The 18387-nt window shown below is 51.5% G+C and overlaps 1 protein-coding gene across 1 annotated transcript in view; it reads right to left on the bottom strand.

Moving 5' to 3' along the window:
• Nucleotides 1-5151: 5151 nt before the first annotated feature.
• LOC144220355 (G protein-coupled receptor kinase 4-like) overlaps nt 5152-18387 on the bottom strand; it is a 41438-nt gene continuing 28202 nt past the window's right edge. The window contains exons 4-9 of the mRNA XM_077750555.1: nt 12178-12267; nt 11404-11612; nt 8267-8401; nt 6707-6844; nt 6229-6366; nt 5152-5282 (exon numbers count right to left, since the gene is read on the bottom strand). Coding sequence (XP_077606681.1) covers nt 5241-5282; nt 6229-6366; nt 6707-6844; nt 8267-8401; nt 11404-11612; nt 12178-12267 — 752 coding nt within the window. The 3' untranslated portion in view covers nt 5152-5240. The remainder of the gene's footprint in view (nt 5283-6228; nt 6367-6706; nt 6845-8266; nt 8402-11403; nt 11613-12177; nt 12268-18387) is intronic.

The raw sequence follows: 18387 nt of genomic DNA, 5'->3' as shown, positions 1-18387 counted from the left end.
GCTGGACTAGCGCCCTTGTAAGAGTCAGGAGAGAGCTCGCTTCCCCTCTGTGCTCTCTGCCATGTGAGCATAGAACTGTGGGAAATAAATCTCTATAGTGTATTAGCTGCCCAGTTCACGGTGTCCTACCCCAGCCCAGACAGACGTAAGACAGTGCCCTGGTTACTGGCGGCTGCGTAACTAGGCTGGGAGCATCATGCAGGCTCTGACCACGTCTTTGATTCACTGCTCTACACTCCAGCCCGGGGAGGGGCTCTTCACCCGGCCTGGGGACGAGAGTCAGGAAGACTTTGTGAAGACGCCGGGCTAGCACTGACTGCAGGGTTAATAAGTGAGGTCCACGTGGGGTGTAATGTGCCTTCCGGGAGGAGAGCTCTATTTCCCTGAGCAAAAGCTCTTAAAGCCTGGTTGTCTCCTTAGTAGATGACCAAGACTGGAGATTCTATTTCCTATTTAAAGCCGCGACTTGAGGAGCCGCTGGGCGCAAAAGCACAGCGCCCCCCGCACACAAAGCAGGCTCTGGGTGGGCTCGTCTTCCCGGGGAGAAGGGATGAAATGCGTCCTGACGGCGAAGCGCAGCGTTCAAAGGCCTTTGAGATGGGCTGAATTCAAAGTCCAGGTGTAAGAGAAGAAAATCTTGAGACTTCAAAGAATAAGCCAAAGGGAAGCCTTTCTTACTCCACGTGCCTTACTTTATTTTTTAAATTTACTTTGGGAGAGAGAGCGCGTGCAAGCAGGGGAGGGGCAGAGAGAGAGGGGGAGACAGAATCCCAAGCAGGGCTCTATGCTGATAGCACAGAGCCTGATATAGGGCTCAAACCCACAAACCACGAGGTCATGACCTGAGCTGAAATCAAAGGTCAGATGCTTAACCGACTGAGCCTCCCAGGCACCCTCCACATGCCTCACTTTATAGATGAGAAAACGTGGACCCAGGAGGGGTGGTGACATGAAATGACCTGCTATGTCTGGATCACCAAGTCCTGGCGCTGACGCCCCAGGTAAGGTGAGCACTGATAGGAAACTTTGAGTTAGAAACTCATGAAAATAGTACGCTCACGATTCAGCAAGAACCTAAGACAGGGGGAGCAAAGATTAGAGAGAGTACCTACCGGGCCTGGTAAAAACATATGGATACAAGACTTCCAAACACTGTTAGTTTTAATAAATTCTTATCAGTGTTCTGAAGAGTGATTTGGCAGCACCCATCAAAAGATTTAAGTACACAAACCATTTGACTTAGCATATACTTAAGACTGTTATTGGGGGGCTCAGTCCGTTAAGCGTCCGACTTCAGCTCAGGTCATGGTCTCATGGTTCATGAATTCAAGCCCCGCATTGGGATCTGTGCTGACGGCTCAGAGCCTGGAACCTGTTTCTGATTCTGTGTCTCCTCTCTCTGCCCTTCCCCTACTCTCACTCTGTCTCTCAAAAATAAACATTAAATATTATAAATATTTTAAGTGTGACTATAGAGACATTATTAGATAAGCACTCAAAACTGGAGGCACAAAGGTGTTAATGCAACTAACAATAATATCAAAAGGTCGAAACATAAATGTCCAACAGAAAGGTATTGGTAGAAACATTCGTACTTTTATATAGTAGAACGCCAAAAAGCCATTTAAAAATGACACGTTCAGGAGGATGTGGAGAAACTGGAACTCTGTGCACTGTTGGTGGGGATGCAAACGGGTGCAGCTGCTGTGAAGAACAGTGTGGAGGTTCCTCAAAAAATTAGAAATGGAGGGGCGCCTGGGTGGCTCAGTCGGTTAAGCATCCGACTTCAGCTCAGGTCATGATCTCGCGGTTCGTGGGTTCGAGCCCCGCGTCGGGCTGTGTGCTGACTGCCAGCTCAGAGCCTGGAGCCTGTTTCAGATTCTGTGTCTCCTTCTCTCTCTGACCCTCCCCTGCTCATCCTATCTCTATCTCTCTCTCAAAAATAAATAAAACATATATTTTTTAAATTAGAAATGGAATTGCCCTACGACCCAGCGATCCCACTTCTGGGTATTTACCCAAAAGAATTGGCACCAGGGTCTCAGAAATATCTGTACACTGTTCCCAGCAGCCCAAAGGTGGAAACCCAAAGCCCCATCAGCAGATGGACGGACAGTGTAGTCCATCCACACAATGGAATATTCTTCAGCCCTAAAAAGGCAGGAAATCCCAGGACACCAGGGGGGCTCAGTCGGTTAAGCATCTGACTCTTGATTTTGGCTCAGGTCATGATCTCACGGTTCATGGGTTTGAGCCCCGCGTTGGGCTCTGTGCTGACAGCTCAGAGCCTGGAGCCTGTTTCCGATTCTGTGTCTCCCTCTCTCTCTGACCCTCTCCTGCTCTCTCTCTCTCTCTTTCTCAGAAATAGATAAAACATTAAAAAAAATTTTTAAAGAAATAAGCCAGTCACGGAAGAACAAATCCTATATGATCCCATTTATATGAGGTTCCTAGAGTAGTTAAATTCAGAGACACAGAGAGTACATGGTGGGAGCCACAGGCTGGGGGGGAGAAAGGAGAGTTAGTGTTTAGTGAGGACAGGGTGTCAGATTCACAAGATCAGTCTAGAGACGGATGGCAGTGACGGCTGCACAACAATGTGAATATACTTAATGCCACCGAACTGGACACTTAACGATGTTAAGAGGGTGTATTTTATGTATAGTATGTATGTTTTACCACAGGAAAAAAAAAAGAAAAATACTTCATTTATTTTTTTAATTTTATTTAAACAACTTTTTTAGAGTTTGTTTTATTTTTTGATAGAGAGAGAGAGAGAGAGAGAGAGAGAGACGCAGAACCCGAAGCAGCTCCAGGCTCTGAGCTAACGGCAAAGAGCCCCACACGGGACTCAAACTTACAAACAGCAAGATCATAACCGGAGCTGAAGTTGGATGCTTAACTGACTGAGCCATCCAGGTGCCCCAGAAATACTTCATATATAATCAACAGCTTTACCAAAAAAAACCCTAGCTTTTGGTGAAACTAACAGGGAACTTTGAAGACATTTTCGGTGGGAGAAGAAATTTTAAAAAATTTTCAGAACAGCAATTTGTTCTCATAGGTACCTGTTTTAGTGTGTAATTGTGCTTTATGTGGGGAAAACAAATACTTTTTACAATATGATGTTTACTTTAATCTTTTTTTTACTTTAAGTGTAGTTATTTATTTTAAGAGAGAGAAAGAGCACGAGAAGGGGAGGGGCGGAGGGAGGGAGAGAGAGAATCCCATGCAGACTCTACTCCGTCAGTGCAGAGCCTGATATGGGGCTTGATCTCACAAACTGTGAGATAATGACTTGAGCCGAAATCAAGAGTCAGATGTTCAACCTACTGAGCCCCCCGGGCACCCCTGTTTATTATCTTAGTAATACACAGACGTGGTCAGCTGAAAAAGTCAGATGGTGCTTCTAAAGAAAACAGCATTCCTCTGCCTGCCTCAGTGAAAATAGGCAGAAAGCCCACGGAAAGCCACTTTTAATTGCTTTAGCTCTTTCTTGTAGCTATTATCTCACTGTCTATACACGCTAACCAAGGGATTCCCCAATACGATTCTGCCCCAGAAACACTATTGTGTGCGCGCGCAAGGATGACGGTACAGGGACGTCCGTCCCATTGTTTATAGTAACAAGAAAGCTAGGGGGCGCCTGGGGGGCTCAGTTGGTGAAGCGTCCAACTTCAGCTCAGGTCATGATCTCACAGTTTGTGGGTTCGAACCCCGCGTCGGGCTCTGTGCTGACAGCTCAGAGCGTGGAGCTGCTTCAGATTCTGTGTGTGTCTCTCTCTCTGACCTTCCCCTGCTCATGCTCTGTCTCTCTCTGTTTCTTAATAATAAATAAATGTTAAAAAAAAAAAAAACTTAAAAAAAAAGAAAGCTGGAAGCGACGATTGTTTGGATGGTTTGATACACGATGGCTTAAATGTGCAGTAAAAGATGAAGCCGCCAGATAATATTTCAATGGCCTGGCAAGAAATACATGAGTTACAAATTATATACAGAATAAACTGCTGATAGGGATGATCTTTGGACAGTGGCTGATATTAAACATAGATTTTTCATTGTGTATTTTTTAATTTCAAAACTCTCCATAATAAATGTGTACTTGCTTATAACCAGAGAGGGAAGACCAGTCAATACGTGATGTTTCCGGTCTGTGAAATCCTCCTTAGATTTGTTTCTCAGTGAGGACTCTTCACTCAGGCTTGAAGACACTCAGACTGGCTTGGCGGGGAGTGGGGAGAGAGAGGACTGAACTGGTCCCTGGAGCTGTGCACCCCCACCGCGGAGGGCATAAGGCCCCTCAGGCTCCCCGCAGCCAGGGCTCTGCAGCCAGGTGGCCTCCACCGGTGTGAGGGGCAGGAGGGGCCCCAGAAGGGATGAAGGCAAACAAACACCACCGCCCAGTGCCCGTCCTGATGGAAGTGTCCGGAAGGCCTCCGAACATAAATGGGTGCTTGGAATAAAGGTGGTTTTTATTTTCTTTAAACTTTGCGGTGACTTTTACCAAGAGCAGCACGGCTCTCCCACGGTTACTAACATACTCACTGAGCGGGTGGCGGCCACTAAATGCTCGCTTTACGAAGAGGCTGAGGTCCGNTGTCCGCTGGTCTGGAAGGACATGGCCGGGGGGGTGGGGGGCACTGGCCCGGCGCTGCCCGGCTCCAGGCTGCCGTCAACACGCACGGAAAACCAGTTTCAGACACGCGAGGGGTCAACGCGCTCGGGAAGCCCCGTCCNACCCACGTCCCCTCTGCGCGGCGCCCGTGGGTGCGAGCGCCCCTCCCCAGGCTACGCAGCCCGCGTTCCCGCCTCGGGTTAGGGGCCCTGCCTTCTCGGGGCAGCAGGCGTCCCTGAGCCTCGGGGGGAAGCTCCTACGTGCTGGGCGCCAACGCCCCACCGCCTTGCCCGAGCGGCCGCCCCGGGGGCTCTCTGGGAGCTCTGACTCGGGGTGAGCGCCCCTGACAANNNNGAGGGCGCCCACGGCCTCCCCTCTCCCCCCTCCGTGGCGCAGGTGGCGCCGGCGCCCACCACACCGTGTCCACCGCGGGGGTTCCTGGGCGTCCGGGGCCCACACGTGCCTTTGTCCTCACCCGGCTCTGGGGACAAGGCGGCTCGGGCAGGAATAGAGAGAGGTCTGCAGACTCGGGAGGCTCGCTTCGCGAGGCGTCACACGTTTACTGCTGTTCACAGATGGGGTCGAACACCGAGCGCGAGCTCCTGGGCGCGGCGGCTCTGCGTGGTCACAGCTCCTCGTCGGCGCTGGGGACGCCGCTAACGCAGCCCTGCAACCCCGCAGAGTGGCGCGGTCAGCCGCCTCCTGCCGGCGCGAGCCCCGCCCCCGCCCGCTGGACGCGCCACTCGACAACCTCGGGAGCGGCCGACTTCAGGCTGAGCCGCAGCTTCCTCCCACTCACCTCCCGGATGGAAGCTGTTCCGGTCAGTTCTCACACTCACACACACACACACGGCGTCTCAGACTCACGTTCTCTGTCGCACACTCAATTCCAGTTCCTTCACCCCGAGCTGGGCCCGCAAGGGAACGAGCCCCCCGACCTCCACCCCGTGAGCGCGGGTGGTGCGGGGCGGCCCCTCCTGCCCCAGGAGCGTCCCTGCCGGGTCCCCGCTCAGCACAGGCCAGCGTGCAGGGCGCGTCCGGGCACCAGTCGCTGCGCACGCCTTCCTGTTCCCCGAGGAAACGTGGTCACGGTGGGCGCACCCGACCGACCTTTCCCACCCAAGGCCGTTTTTTATGCTGAACAAACGTGGATTCGAGTGTTCGTGGACCAGGTCTGAACAAGGTCTTCGGGAGCTGACAGGGTGCCGAGCAGGATAACCCACCAGTCCAAGGAGAAGACCTTCACTAGGAAAACCATTTCTAGATAACTTCCAGGAAGTGCCAGCAACCACTCCTCACGTCCGCGGTGAAAGCCCGCTGGCGAGGCAGCGGCTGCGAAGTCAGAACAGGCCGCAGTAGCCTACGGGGCTGCACCGTCCTGACCGCTATCCACGCCACAAGCTCAAGTGCTTTGTCACTGAGACAGGGACCTGCCCTTTTCTCTTTCTGGATCAGAACAGAGTCTTCACACCCACAGCAGACAGCATTGTGAGGGGTTTCCTGGTGGGGCTCAAGGAGCCCCCTATCGCTGGAGCGCTAACGTTCCAGTTCTCGCCTTTTAACACATCGCATTTTTTAAAAAGCCCAAGTGACAGCGTGCTCTTCGCCCTTACCCCTCTCCTGAGCAGTCTGTAGAAGAAGCCTCTCTTCGGCTTGGGAACCGGGCGATGCAGCTTCTCTCCGAGACCTAATGCCACATATTCTTCAGTGTCACTTTCGTTGATGTCCTTAAAACAACCCGATTCGATCATCTGTATCCACAGAGGAGGGCAGAGAAGCAGGGGATGCCGTGAGGTCAGTTGGCCCCTTCCCACCCGCCGCCCGTGCCCGGCACTCCGGGGGCACCCCCATTCCCTCCTCTCTCCTGCGCCCTGACTCCCTCTCAGGGTTGGTACCCCGACGGCCTCGTCCCCTCTCTGAGTGCAGCACCCCCAGAGCAGGCCAGTACCGTGGGCACCGGGCGCCGGCCAGGCCCGCTTCCAAAGTGAGACCCGTTTTGGACAGCTGTTCCCCCTCCTGTGCGTGCGTCACCTCCAAGCACACGCACACGCTTTTCCCCCTGGCGCTGCACCCCGTGGAGACCAGCGGTACCTCGTTCTGCCAAGGGATGGAGACACAGCCTGTGGCAAACTGGCCGTAGAAAGTGCCATCGGTGTTGTCCAGGTAGACCCCCCGCACCGTGGAGAACCGGTTGATGTCCACAACGTCCTTACAGTACACTGCCCGCGGCTGCGTGCGGAGAGCACAGGGTTGGCCTCTGACACGGCTTCGGTCCCTTGATCACTAACAACACGACGCGAATGAAACGGACCCGGTCACACCGTACCTGAAGCCTTTCCCTCCTGCCAGGGAGTCTCCTCAGCCACGGGCCCTGCGGACGCCCTCAGGGGCAAGCAAGCAGGGAGGGGCCAAGCCTGGGCCACCACCTCCTCCACGCAGCCGCCTGTGCTTCTGCAGCTACGGGCCAAACCGTGACCGTGTAAGTGGCACCGGCAGTTCTGGGAGACGCCCTGCCTGTGCCGGCAGCAGCACAAACGAGTGAGCTTCCACACCTCACAGCAGCTGCTAGCCGTTCAGTCCCCACGCAGCGGGGAAAGGGAGCGAGTGGTGGCCGCACTCGGCAGACAGTCCGGGGGCGCCGGTGAGGACGCAGCCGGGGCTGAAGGCCCAGAGCCCGTCCTGCCCCCGCGGCAGACAGCGCCGCCCACCCGCGGGCCCCTCTGGTCACGTTCAGCAGAACACACAGAAGAGCCCCGCAGCCCCGGCCCGCCCGCGTGGCAAGGGCGTCACCGCCCCTCCCCGGAGAAGACTGCCCTCCTTCCCGGCTCCTCTCGGCCCTGACAGCCCACGGGAAGCCCCTGCGGCGCACGCTCCCTGGCCAGGGGTCTGCTCAGCCCGTAAGCTGACGCTGCCTGTGTGCGCAGGCTTTCCTGTCCCCGCTGTGGCCTGAATCCCCAGGGCTGTGTCGCACCCGCGGTGGGCACTCAGTGACCCTGTGGCGCGTGAGCTAACGGGAAGGACGCCCGTGCAGCACACTGGAGTGCAGAATAAACGCCGTACGCCCTGGACTATACGAGTACCCGCTGCAGCTGTAACCTGACTCCCCTCACCCCTGCAGGACGCCCTCCTCCTCACTGCTCTGCGCGGTGCCTGCAGCAGGCGGTTACGAAGGGAGGCCAGGCTGCTTCTGTTTGTTCACACTCGCATCCACAGGGGCTCACTGCCCGCACGTGTTCCCACAGGCGTGGGTGCAAGCCGGGCCCTCGGTGCGGCCCCCACGGGGAGGCTGGGGCGACCTCCAGATGCAGGTGTGCAGCCAGGACCCGGGGACGCACAGAGCCCGAGTGCTTCCCGGACTAAAGAGGAGCCGTCCCGCACTGGCACAAGGAAGGGGACGCCGGAACACGCAAGGCCCCGCCGGGCGCGCCGACGAGGCCGCGGGGCAGTGCTGAGGGTCTGCGGGGCAGAGCCGGGGGAGGCTGCCAGGAAGGCCCATGAGGGCCCGTGGGGACAGCGTGGCGCATGGCAGGGGCTGGGGGACCGCGGAGCACCCCCCGCACAGCCAGCTGCACCGGGTGACTCTATCTCCTGGAAAAAAAAGAAAATCGCCGGGTCTCGTGACCCCTGCTCCTCTCTAGGCAACGTGCTTACATCAGGACAGAAAGGGGGTTCCAACATATTTGCTTCCAGCCTCTTGAAGTTAATGTCCTTGAACACGGGGTGTCCCTTCACTTCTTCTGCTCCGCCCCTGTAGCCCAGCCGCTGTTTCGGGTTCTTGGTGAGTAACTGCGCAAGAGGCGGAGACAGAGTCAGGTTAAGCTCCTGGGACACAAGACAGAACCCAAAAAACCTCAGTTAATAACAACCAGGGAATTAGGGGGAGCAAAGAGCACCTCCATCCAAACACAGTTGTTCAGATTTCAAAGTTTCAACCAAACCTCCTTAATTCAGATTTCTCTAACGTAGAATCCACGGGGCTTCCAAAAGGAGAGGAAACTAAGGAAATAACCCTTGAGCCACCAACAAAAAAAATTTGGCTAAGTCAGTCTTTGAGGAAAAAATTTTAGCCATGTAAAAATTAAGGGACTTTTTTTTTAAAGGAAAAAACTGCCAAGAACATCAGAAATACCATTTTAATGCTATGTTACGTTTATAACCAGAAAGTTCTCTACTCATTAGCTAGATCACTGAGGAACTCAGATGAGGCAGAAATCGCATGTTCCTCAAGCGAGCAGGCAGTACCCCTTCCTAAGTATTCCTTCCTCGCACACTCATCATTGTCACCAATTCACAGAGGCCTTTGTCCACAATTACTATCAGTCAGTAAGGCTGGGCGCTCAAAGCAACACAGGAAAGCCGGGCCTCCAGGGCGCCGGGGAGCAGGCCCGCGAAGCTCCTGAGCTCCTACGGAAGGTTCCATCAGAGCACAGCCGGCCGTTACCTGCGCTGGGCCCAGGGCAGCTTGTGCACAGGAGCCGTGGAGCACCCTGCGAGGTCCCGGGACCCTCACAGGAAAGTTTGCTGACCTTGGCCTTGCCTCACAGCCGGCACCCACCGCCTTTCTGAACAGAAATCAACCCCTGGTGCAGCATATGCCCACCTCGTTCGACCCCGCGGACCCACGGCCTGCACGCGCCCGGGGCTCTCTCTCCAAGACCCGGGGCCTGGCTCGCTCAGGCTCCAGCTCCCTGCCTCAGAGCTCCCTCAGCACACTGTCACTACTGCTGTGACGACACACGTGGGTAGCTGCTGGGACTCGGCGTCCAGGGCGGGGCAGGGGGGCGGCTTCCGCTCACTGTCGGGGCCCCAGCACCCAGCCAGGGCGACGGCTCAGAAAGATGTGCTCGATGCAGCTTATTCTTCACACCCTCTGTTACCCAGAAACAGATCTGACACTAACTGTGGTGCCAAGTACATCCCCACATCTCAGGGCTCGGTGGCCCCATCATCCAGCCGGTTGCCAACACCCACTCACCCAATGGCCTCGGACTTGTGGTCAGAAAGCTGGGGTTCAAGTCTGCCCACCGCCATGGACTATGTACGTTACAAAAATAAAACTCTTCACTTTCCAACCGAGGCTAAGAAAATAGCCCAGAAATCCACTGTGAGCGTTAGAGGAGACGGCCCATCAGAGAGCTCTGAAGACTACAGGAAGGTGTCCAGCTGTCAGGCCCCACCCTGGCCTCCTGGTCGGGTCACTGTAAACAGCCGGCTTTTCCTCACCCCTTCCTTCTGCTCCGTCCAGCACAAGTGCGACACCTGCCCTCACACCATGTCAGGGCCACGCACTCGGCACAGGTGCAGAGCGCTGGGGGCAGGTAGAGAGGGCGAGGGGCCTCGCAGAAGCTTGCACCCCTCCCTGCAAGTACCTGTCCCCACAAGCGCCGTCCCCTGCAACTGCCCTTGCCTCCCGAGACGCCCCCTCCCCAAGCAGCAGCTGTGTCTGCCCAGCGGCCGCTGCGGATCTGTGCTACCAGGCCCGGCACATGCGCACTCGCACCACCTCCTCCTGGCAAGCCCGTGAGGGACAGGTGGTCACCATCCACAGCCCGGACGCGGGACCCCGGAGGCCCAGAGAGGTAAACGCGGTGTGGGGGGCGGAGACGCAGCCCCTGGCCCGACCTCCAAGCCAGAGCTGCGAGCCCCAGCACGGGCACTCACCCGGGCACCACTTCCCTTCCTGGCACCCCTCGCAGGGAACAGCGCTTCCCCAGCCTGGAGAGGCCTGAGCCCCGGCTTCTGCCTTGTTTATGGCACCCATCAAATCCTGCTTTTCAACTACAGTTATTCTTCATGTTTGTTCTAGGCCTGCCGTTGCTTACAGGCCGGCTCGTCCCACCTTCATATTTTTACACTCTGCAGCCCTTATCAGTGCATGGCGGAGCGCAAGCACTTGGTCAAATAGCAGCTTGGCCCAAGTACTGTTACATGTGGGGGCGCTGACTCAGCACCGCCAGCTCCAAGCGCCATGAGCTGGCAGGAAGAAGGCCCGCGAGCTTCCACAGTCCGGTGACAGCCCGATCACGGGTCACATGACACATGGAAACAACGGAGAGGGAAACAAAACAGGAACTCTTCAGCCACGACGACTCACCTAAGTTACCGCTCTACTCAGCGTAGCGGCTGGTGGTCCCACGCCCGCTTGGGGGCCCACACCCGGCCCCACCAACGACCCGGTCCTCCCCCCCCCCCCCGGCCCTTGCCACTCTCTCCCTACACCCGTCCCCTCCATGTGCCCCCAGACTCCAACAAGCTGGGCTCACTCCCTGCCTAGAGTCCGACTCTCCCCCTTCAGCCCCGCTTCCTCACCCTCCTACGAGCCACTTCGGTTCCACCCACCGTCCATCACACAGCCACTGCTCGGCCTCCACCCGCCCCGCAGCCTCACAGGGCCCTGACACATCCAGGAAGGCGGAGGGCACGTGGGGGCCGCCGGGTCAGGGTGTCTGTTGTGACCATGGTCCCTGGCAGCTGGTTAAAGAGGAAAGAAACATGGGCAGACAGGAAAGCCTCACTGAGTCTAAGACACTGAAGACTCCGCTTTATCTCTAGCTTCGCAGGAGATGATGACCTTGGCCCCGCCTTCCCTGTCAGCTGCGCCCTTGGAGAAAGCTGCTCTGCTTTGCTCCCGTTGGTTGAAGCCTGACCGTGTCATTTCCTGGACGAGGGCAGGACGTGTGGCGCCAGCCTGGCGGGGAGCCGGCTCGGCGGGCGTCCCCAGCGCTGGTGGCAACAACTGCAATGGGGCGGAGGAGCCGCGCAGCCCGGCCCCCCGGAGCGCGACCCACCATCCTGCAGAGGGACTTGGCGTCCTCGGAAAACCTCCTGGAGTACTCCTCCGCGTCCTTCTTCACTCTGCGCTCCACTTCCTCCCGCTTGACCTTCTCTTTGAACTTTCTGAATGGAGAATGTCCCTGAATCATTTCATATATCAGGCAGCCAAGTCCCCACCAATCAGGACTAAATGCATAGTTTTCATTATTGATGACTTCAGGAGCTGCACAACAAATACAGGAAATGTAAATTACATTTTGGTTTTAAATTTTCTTGTAATTACTTACAAATCAAACATTATAAACTTAACGTTTGCTACAACATGAACCTTGGAAATGTGTTCAGGGATAGAAGCCAGACACACATGGCCCAAGAGAGTGTGACTGCGTGTACAGGAACAGACCCGTGCGCGGGGTCGGGGTGGGAGGGGATGCGGACGGGCGTGGGCTCCGTTCTGGAGGTGAGGGCGATGCCCTGGTGGTGGCTGCATGGTGCCGTGAGCGTGCTGAAACCCGCTTCAGAGCGGTGGGCTTGATGGCACGTGGCTCATGTTTCAACAGAGAGGTTACAGTCTGTTCTATCCCGGAGCGCGGAGCAAACTGCTGCAGAGTTGGGACGAAGGGGAAAGCGGTGCTCCTGGGAAGACCCACTCCCAAGGAGGGCGCGCCCTCGGCCACCCAGAGCCGTGGCCCTGCCCCTCCAGGTGGCGCGGACCCGGTCTCAGGTGTGCCCTGAGCATGTGGGCACCCGGGGAGAGAGCGAGGGCCTCCAAGTGGCCCCTCACGTACCCATGTAGCCGATGGTCCCCACTCTTCCTCGGATGGTCCGGCCCTCCGGGACCTCCACTGCTAACCCCAGGTCTGAGATCCGGATGTGCCCTGTGTGTAAGACATCACACAAACCACCTTAACAACAATAAACTATGGGGGGAAACCTAACATTACCCGTAACTTCCCCGCATCCTGTAAGATACTCTGTGGTTCCACTAACACAGCAGGAAATTAGGTTTATAGCTGGCTGCTGACCGGGAAGCCCTTTAACTACAACCACTTGATGAGACAGAAGCATGGCATTTATTGTTTTATATCCTATAACTGCTCGAGCCATAACTGAAACTATAAGAATAGTACATGAACTACACATTCGAAAATAAACACTTTCTGTGGGAATACCAGTCAGCTGATACACGGGGACAACAACAGATGAATAACAAGGAGGTTTTTTTCTCTGAAGAGCCAATTGTAATAGCAAAACAATAAATAAAAATCAAGGAAATTCATTTAAAAAACTATGTTATGGGGGCACCTGTAGCTCAGTGGTTAAGCATCTCACTTTGGCTCGGGTCACAATCTCACTGTTTGTGGGTCCAAGCCCCGCGTCGGGCTCTGTGCTGACAGCTCAGGGCCTGGAGCTGCTTCACATTCTGTGTCTCCCTCTCTCTCTGACCCTCCCCAGCTCATGCTCTGTCTCTCTCTGTCTCTCAAAAATGAATAAATGTTAAAAAAAATTAAGACTATGTTTTATGTTAATGCCTTTATGCAGAAAGATTTAAGTAGTTATTAAATTCTTTATGAAAGTAACAACTTATAGAAAACTTTATTTTCAGAGTCTAGAAAGATAAACCAGCCCTGGAACCAGACACCCTGGTCACATGTTCACCAGGTGTTCCCAGCTTCCGATACAGCATCGGCATACAGTAGGCGGCCAATAAATATTTAGTGAGGAAATGAGTGAATCAACAAATAAATGCGTGCTGAGCATTAAAAACACACAATATACTGTTCCAAGTCCTGGGACCATTTTTACAACAGTCTACATTATGCTCTAGGTGGAAAGATGACCTTTCCCTTGGTGTGCCCGGCCCCACAAGTCACACCATTCCCTGTGGCGCACTGGCCCTAGGGTAGAGGGAGGCCACCGCCTCGCTGGGGGAGGCCGGAGGCTGGCGGGCACAGATTCTGGAGCCCCACGGCTTAGATTTGAGCCCCAGCTCTGCCATTTATTAGCGTGTCTCAGCTTCCTGCTTCTGTACAGAAAGATTTCCCCAGTAAGGCAGCTTTTATGTATTTCGTGTTTAAGTACAATACTGGCATGTCGTGAAATTTTAAGTAACCTTTATTTTTCTTTTAAAAAGTGACTTCTAAAACTGAGACATGAAAAGTACAACTGCTGACAAACTGTTTGAGAACACAGCCTGCTCTTTGGCCCGGGAAGCAGGTGCACGCACACCTTCCTAACAGGCACACGGACCAGCACAGCCCCCTCATGAGGAATTGGGCCGTGTCTGTACAACTGCACGTGAACCCATCCTTCAGCCTCACACCCTCCGGGAGTCCACCCCAAGGACACACGAGTAAAGCAGGAAATGGCATGTGTACAGATTTATGCAGTAGGAGGAGCAGAAGATGGGGAGCAGCCTGCTTTACCCGTGCACACCGGGCAGACCAAGCGGCCCATCCACAGGCAGGCAGACAAGGTAGTGAGCGAGATCTCTGTTTGGTGTTGTAGACTGGTCTATGCTACATGTTAAAGAAGCACAGTAGGGGCACCTGGGGGGCTTAGTTGGCTGAGCATCAGACTTTGGCTCAGCATGATTTTGCGGGTTGGTGAGTTTGACCCCCCACATCGGGCTCGCTGCTGTCAGCCTGTCAGGGAAAAGCCCTGCTGTGGATCCTCTGTTCCGCACTCTCTGCCCCTCACCTGCTAGTGTTCTCCCAAAAATAAATAAATATTTTTAAAAATAAATAAAAAAATAAAGAAGCAAAGTAGAGGAAAATAGTGTAATCATATTAATGTCACTAGGAACCATTATTATCAACATTGGGATTAAAAAACACAAATGTGAAATGAAGAAGTTGAGTGAGAACTGGAAATATCAACATGAACCCATGATGAATATCTTCTTTTAAAACAACGTTTTAAAAAAATTTTTTTAATGTTTGTTTTTTTTCTGAAGGCGGGGGCAAGAGAGGGGCAGAGAGAGAGAGAGGGAGGCACAGAATCCAAAGCAGGCTCCAGGCTCTGAGCTGTCAGCACAGAGCCCAATGTGAGGCTCATACTCACGAACTATGAGGTCATGACTTGAACTAAAGTTAGACACTTAACTGACTGAGCCACCCAGGCGCCCCTAAAACAACATCTTAAAGAACATGTTTTCTAGGAAGAGCCAGCGTGGCATCCAGGAACACTTAGCACCCACACTGCTCTCACAGAGGCTCATCCACACGGAGGACCAGAGCCCTTCGGAGAAACAGCTGATTCTGGGTCTCAGTCAGCACACGTGCAAGGTAATCCTGGAACATCTTTAGTAAGAATTAATAGCAGAAAACAAGGAAGTTATTAAAGGCTACTGGGCATCCATTGGCTGAAGATGGGACAAAAAACATCAAAAAGAATAATTACTCCAATGGATGAAACAATATTAACATGTTAAAGCCCATATGTTCATAATGGTACCGAAACAGAACAAAAACCTCATGATAATCTTGGAGAACCACAGAGAACTAACACAATATTCTGAAAAGTGGAAATAAAAGGAAGCGTTCAAGTATTTCACCTGCTGTTCCTGAACAAACAGGTAAACGACAGATGAATCTCAGCAGATAAGTGCCAAAGGAGTGACAGAAATAGAATAGCATCATTGCACAATCCCGGGGAGATGGATGGATCGAGCCATTAAGTGAAACGCTGGCGGGAAATGAATAATGGATGGATCAGGTGACAAAGCATCTGAAACCACTCATCAATCTGAACACCATAAAGAGAGACACTCAGGCACCATATGCCTCCTGATGTAACACAATAGGAAGTACACACAGTGTGCTCACCTAAAATCAAATCAGGACCTATTCCAGCCTCCCGATCTAACTACTGGCTTCCAGGGAAAGTAGGGAGACAGGGAACAGGTTAACTCCAGCCAAGTCCAGAACATGGGAAATTCTACAGGACAAATGTCTGTGTACTTGTGTGGCAGGGCGGCCATAGCCCCAGTGCCACAGGCTGAGGACCTGACTTCCCCACAGCCCTGGGGCCTAAGACCGGGGGGTCCCGTGCCCTTTGTGTCTCCACAGCCTCCTCCCCCTGTGCACGCATGTCCTGACCCTTCTTCTTGTAGGAACACCAGTCAGATTCAATCAGGACTTTCCCTGGAGGCGCCTGCAGCTCTAATCACATCTTCAAAGACCTTAACTCCATTGAGCTGTGAACAACACGACTTTGAACTACACGGGTGCATTCATGCATGTGCTTTTTCTATACAGGACAAGACTGTAACTGTATTTTGTCATCCTTAGGATTTTCTTAACATTTTTCTCTGGCTTACATCGTTGTAAGAATACAGTATGTACAGTATGTAATATTACAACATATAAAATATGTGTTAATCGACTGTTCATGTTACTGGTAAGGCTTCTGGCCAACAGTAGGCTGTTAGTAGTTTAGTGTTGTTGTGGTTGTTTTTAAGTAGGCTCCGCACAATGCGGGGCTTGAACTCATGACCCTGAGATTAAGAATTGAGCAGAAATCAAGAGTCGGTCACTCGACCAACTGAGCCACCCAGGCACCCCAGTAGTTAAGTTTTGAGGGAGGTGAAAAATTATTTGTGTATTTTTTGCTGCGTGGGGAGTTGGAGCCCCTAATCCCCATGTTGTTCAAAGGTCCACTACACAGTCACACTCTACGATACTGCAGGTTAGGGCTTCACGACATGACTTTTAGAGGGACACAATTTGGCGCATAACATCTGATTTCACAAACAATAAATGACAAAAGAAGCAGGGAGAAGGAACCTATAAAGTTAAAAAAGAAAACTCAACCAGATATCAACCAAATGTAATGTGAACTTCATGCCATATTCAACACACAGTTATAAAAACAGATATGAAATAACGAAGGAAGATTTAAAAACGATGGGATATTAGGTGATATTCAGGAATTACAATACTTTTAGATGTAATAATAGTATTGGGTTTATGTTTTTAAAAATAGCATTCTTACCTTTGATATATATTCTTTTGTCTAATAATTTATTTTTTTTATAATTTACATCCAAGTTAGCACATGGTGCAACAATAATTTCAGGAGTAGATTCCTTAAGCCCCTTACCCATTTAGCCCATCCCCCCTCCTACAACCCCTCCAGCAACCCTCAGTTTGTTCTCTGTATTTAAGAGTCTCTTATGTTTTGTCCCCCTCCCTGTTTTTATATTATTTTTGCTTCCCTTCCCTTATGCTTATCTGTTTTATATCTTAAAGTCCTCAAATGAGTGAAGTCATATGACATTTTTCTTTCTCTAACTGACTAATTCTGCTTAGCATAATACCCTCTAGTTCCATCCACATGGCAAGATTTCATTCTTTTTGATTGTCAAGTAATACTCCATTGTATATATACACTACATCTTCCTTATCCATTCATCCATTGATGGACATTTGAGCTCTTTCCATACTTTAGCTATTGTCGATAGTGCTGCTATAAACATTAGAGTGCATGTGTCCCTTCGAAACAACATACCTGTATCCCTTGGATAAATACCTAGTAGTGCATTTGCTGGGTCATTGGGTAGTTCTATTTTTAATTTTTTGAGGAACCTCCATACTGTTTTCCAGAGTGGCTGAACTAGTCTGCATTCCCACCAGCAGTGCAGAAGAGATCCTCTTTCTCTGCATCCTCGCCAACATCTGTTGCTGCCTGAGTTGTTAATGTCAGCCGTTCTGACAGGTGTGAGGTGGTATCTCAATGTGGTTTTGATTTGTATTTCCCTGATGATGAGTGATGTCGAGCATTTTTTCATGTGTCAGCTGGCCATCTGGATGTCTTCTCTGGAGAAGTATCTATTCATGTCTTTTGCCCATTTCTTCACTGGATTATTTATTTTTTGGGTGTTGAGTTTGATAAATTCTCTATAGATTTTAAATACTAACCCTGTATCTGATATGTCATTTGTAAATATCTTCTCCCATTCCGTTGGTTGCCTTTTAGCTTTGGTGGTTGTTTCCTTCACTGTGCGGAAGCTTTTTATTTTGATGAGGTCCCAATAGTTCATTTTTGTTTGGTTTCCCTTGCCTCCGGAGATGTGTTGAGTAAGAAGTTGCTGAAGCCAAGGTCAAAGAGTTTTTTGCCTGCTTTCTCTTCTAGGATTTCGATGTCTTCCTGTCTTACTTTTAGGTCTTTCATCCATTTTGAGTTTGTTTTTGTGTGTGGTGTAAGAGAGTGGTCCAGGTTCATTTTTCTGCATGTCACTGTCCAGTTTTCCTAGCACCAATTGCTGAAGAGACTGTATTCCATTGGATATTCTTTCTTGCTTTGTCAGAGATGAGTTGGCCATATGTTTGTGTGTCCATTTCTGGGTGCTCTATTCTGTTCCATTGATCTGACTGTCTGTTTTTATGCCAGTACTTTTGATATATATTTTTTAAAAATAGAAGAATATGATGTGTCAGATTTTCTTTAAAATCATTGTCAATGATAAAATGTTACTAGTTTTATAAAAATTCACTACTTATCGTGCTATTTAGGAATATGCCTATTTCTCAGTTATCAAAAATCTCCCAAAAAATAAGAGCCCTGGGCCAGATGGCTTCCCTGGGGAATTCTACCAGACATTTAAATCAGAGTTAATACCCATTCTTCTCAAGCTATTCCAAAAAAATAGAAATCGAAAGAAAACTTCTGGACTCATTCTACGAAGCCAGCATCATTTTGATTCCCAAGCCAGACAGAGACCCAGCAAAAAGAGAGAACTACAGGCCAATATCCTTGATGAATACGGATGCAAAACTCCTCACCAAGATACTTGCAAATCGAATTCAACAGCACATTAAAAAAATTATCCACCAAGATCAAGTGGGATTCATTCCTGGGTTACAGGGATGGTTCAATATTCACAAATCAATCAATGTACTACATCACATTAACAAAAGAAAAGATAAAAACCATATGATCCTGTCGATAGATGCAGAAAAAGCATTTGACAAAATACAGCATCCCTTCTTAATACA

The sequence above is a fragment of the Crocuta crocuta genome, unplaced genomic scaffold, assembly GCF_008692635.1.
Source record: "Crocuta crocuta isolate KB4526 unplaced genomic scaffold, BGI_CrCroc_1.0 scaffold179, whole genome shotgun sequence".
Lineage (NCBI taxonomy): Eukaryota > Metazoa > Chordata > Mammalia > Carnivora > Hyaenidae > Crocuta > Crocuta crocuta.
The sequence above is the reverse complement of the archived record's forward strand: the minus strand, read 5'-3'. Positions and strand labels throughout refer to the sequence as shown.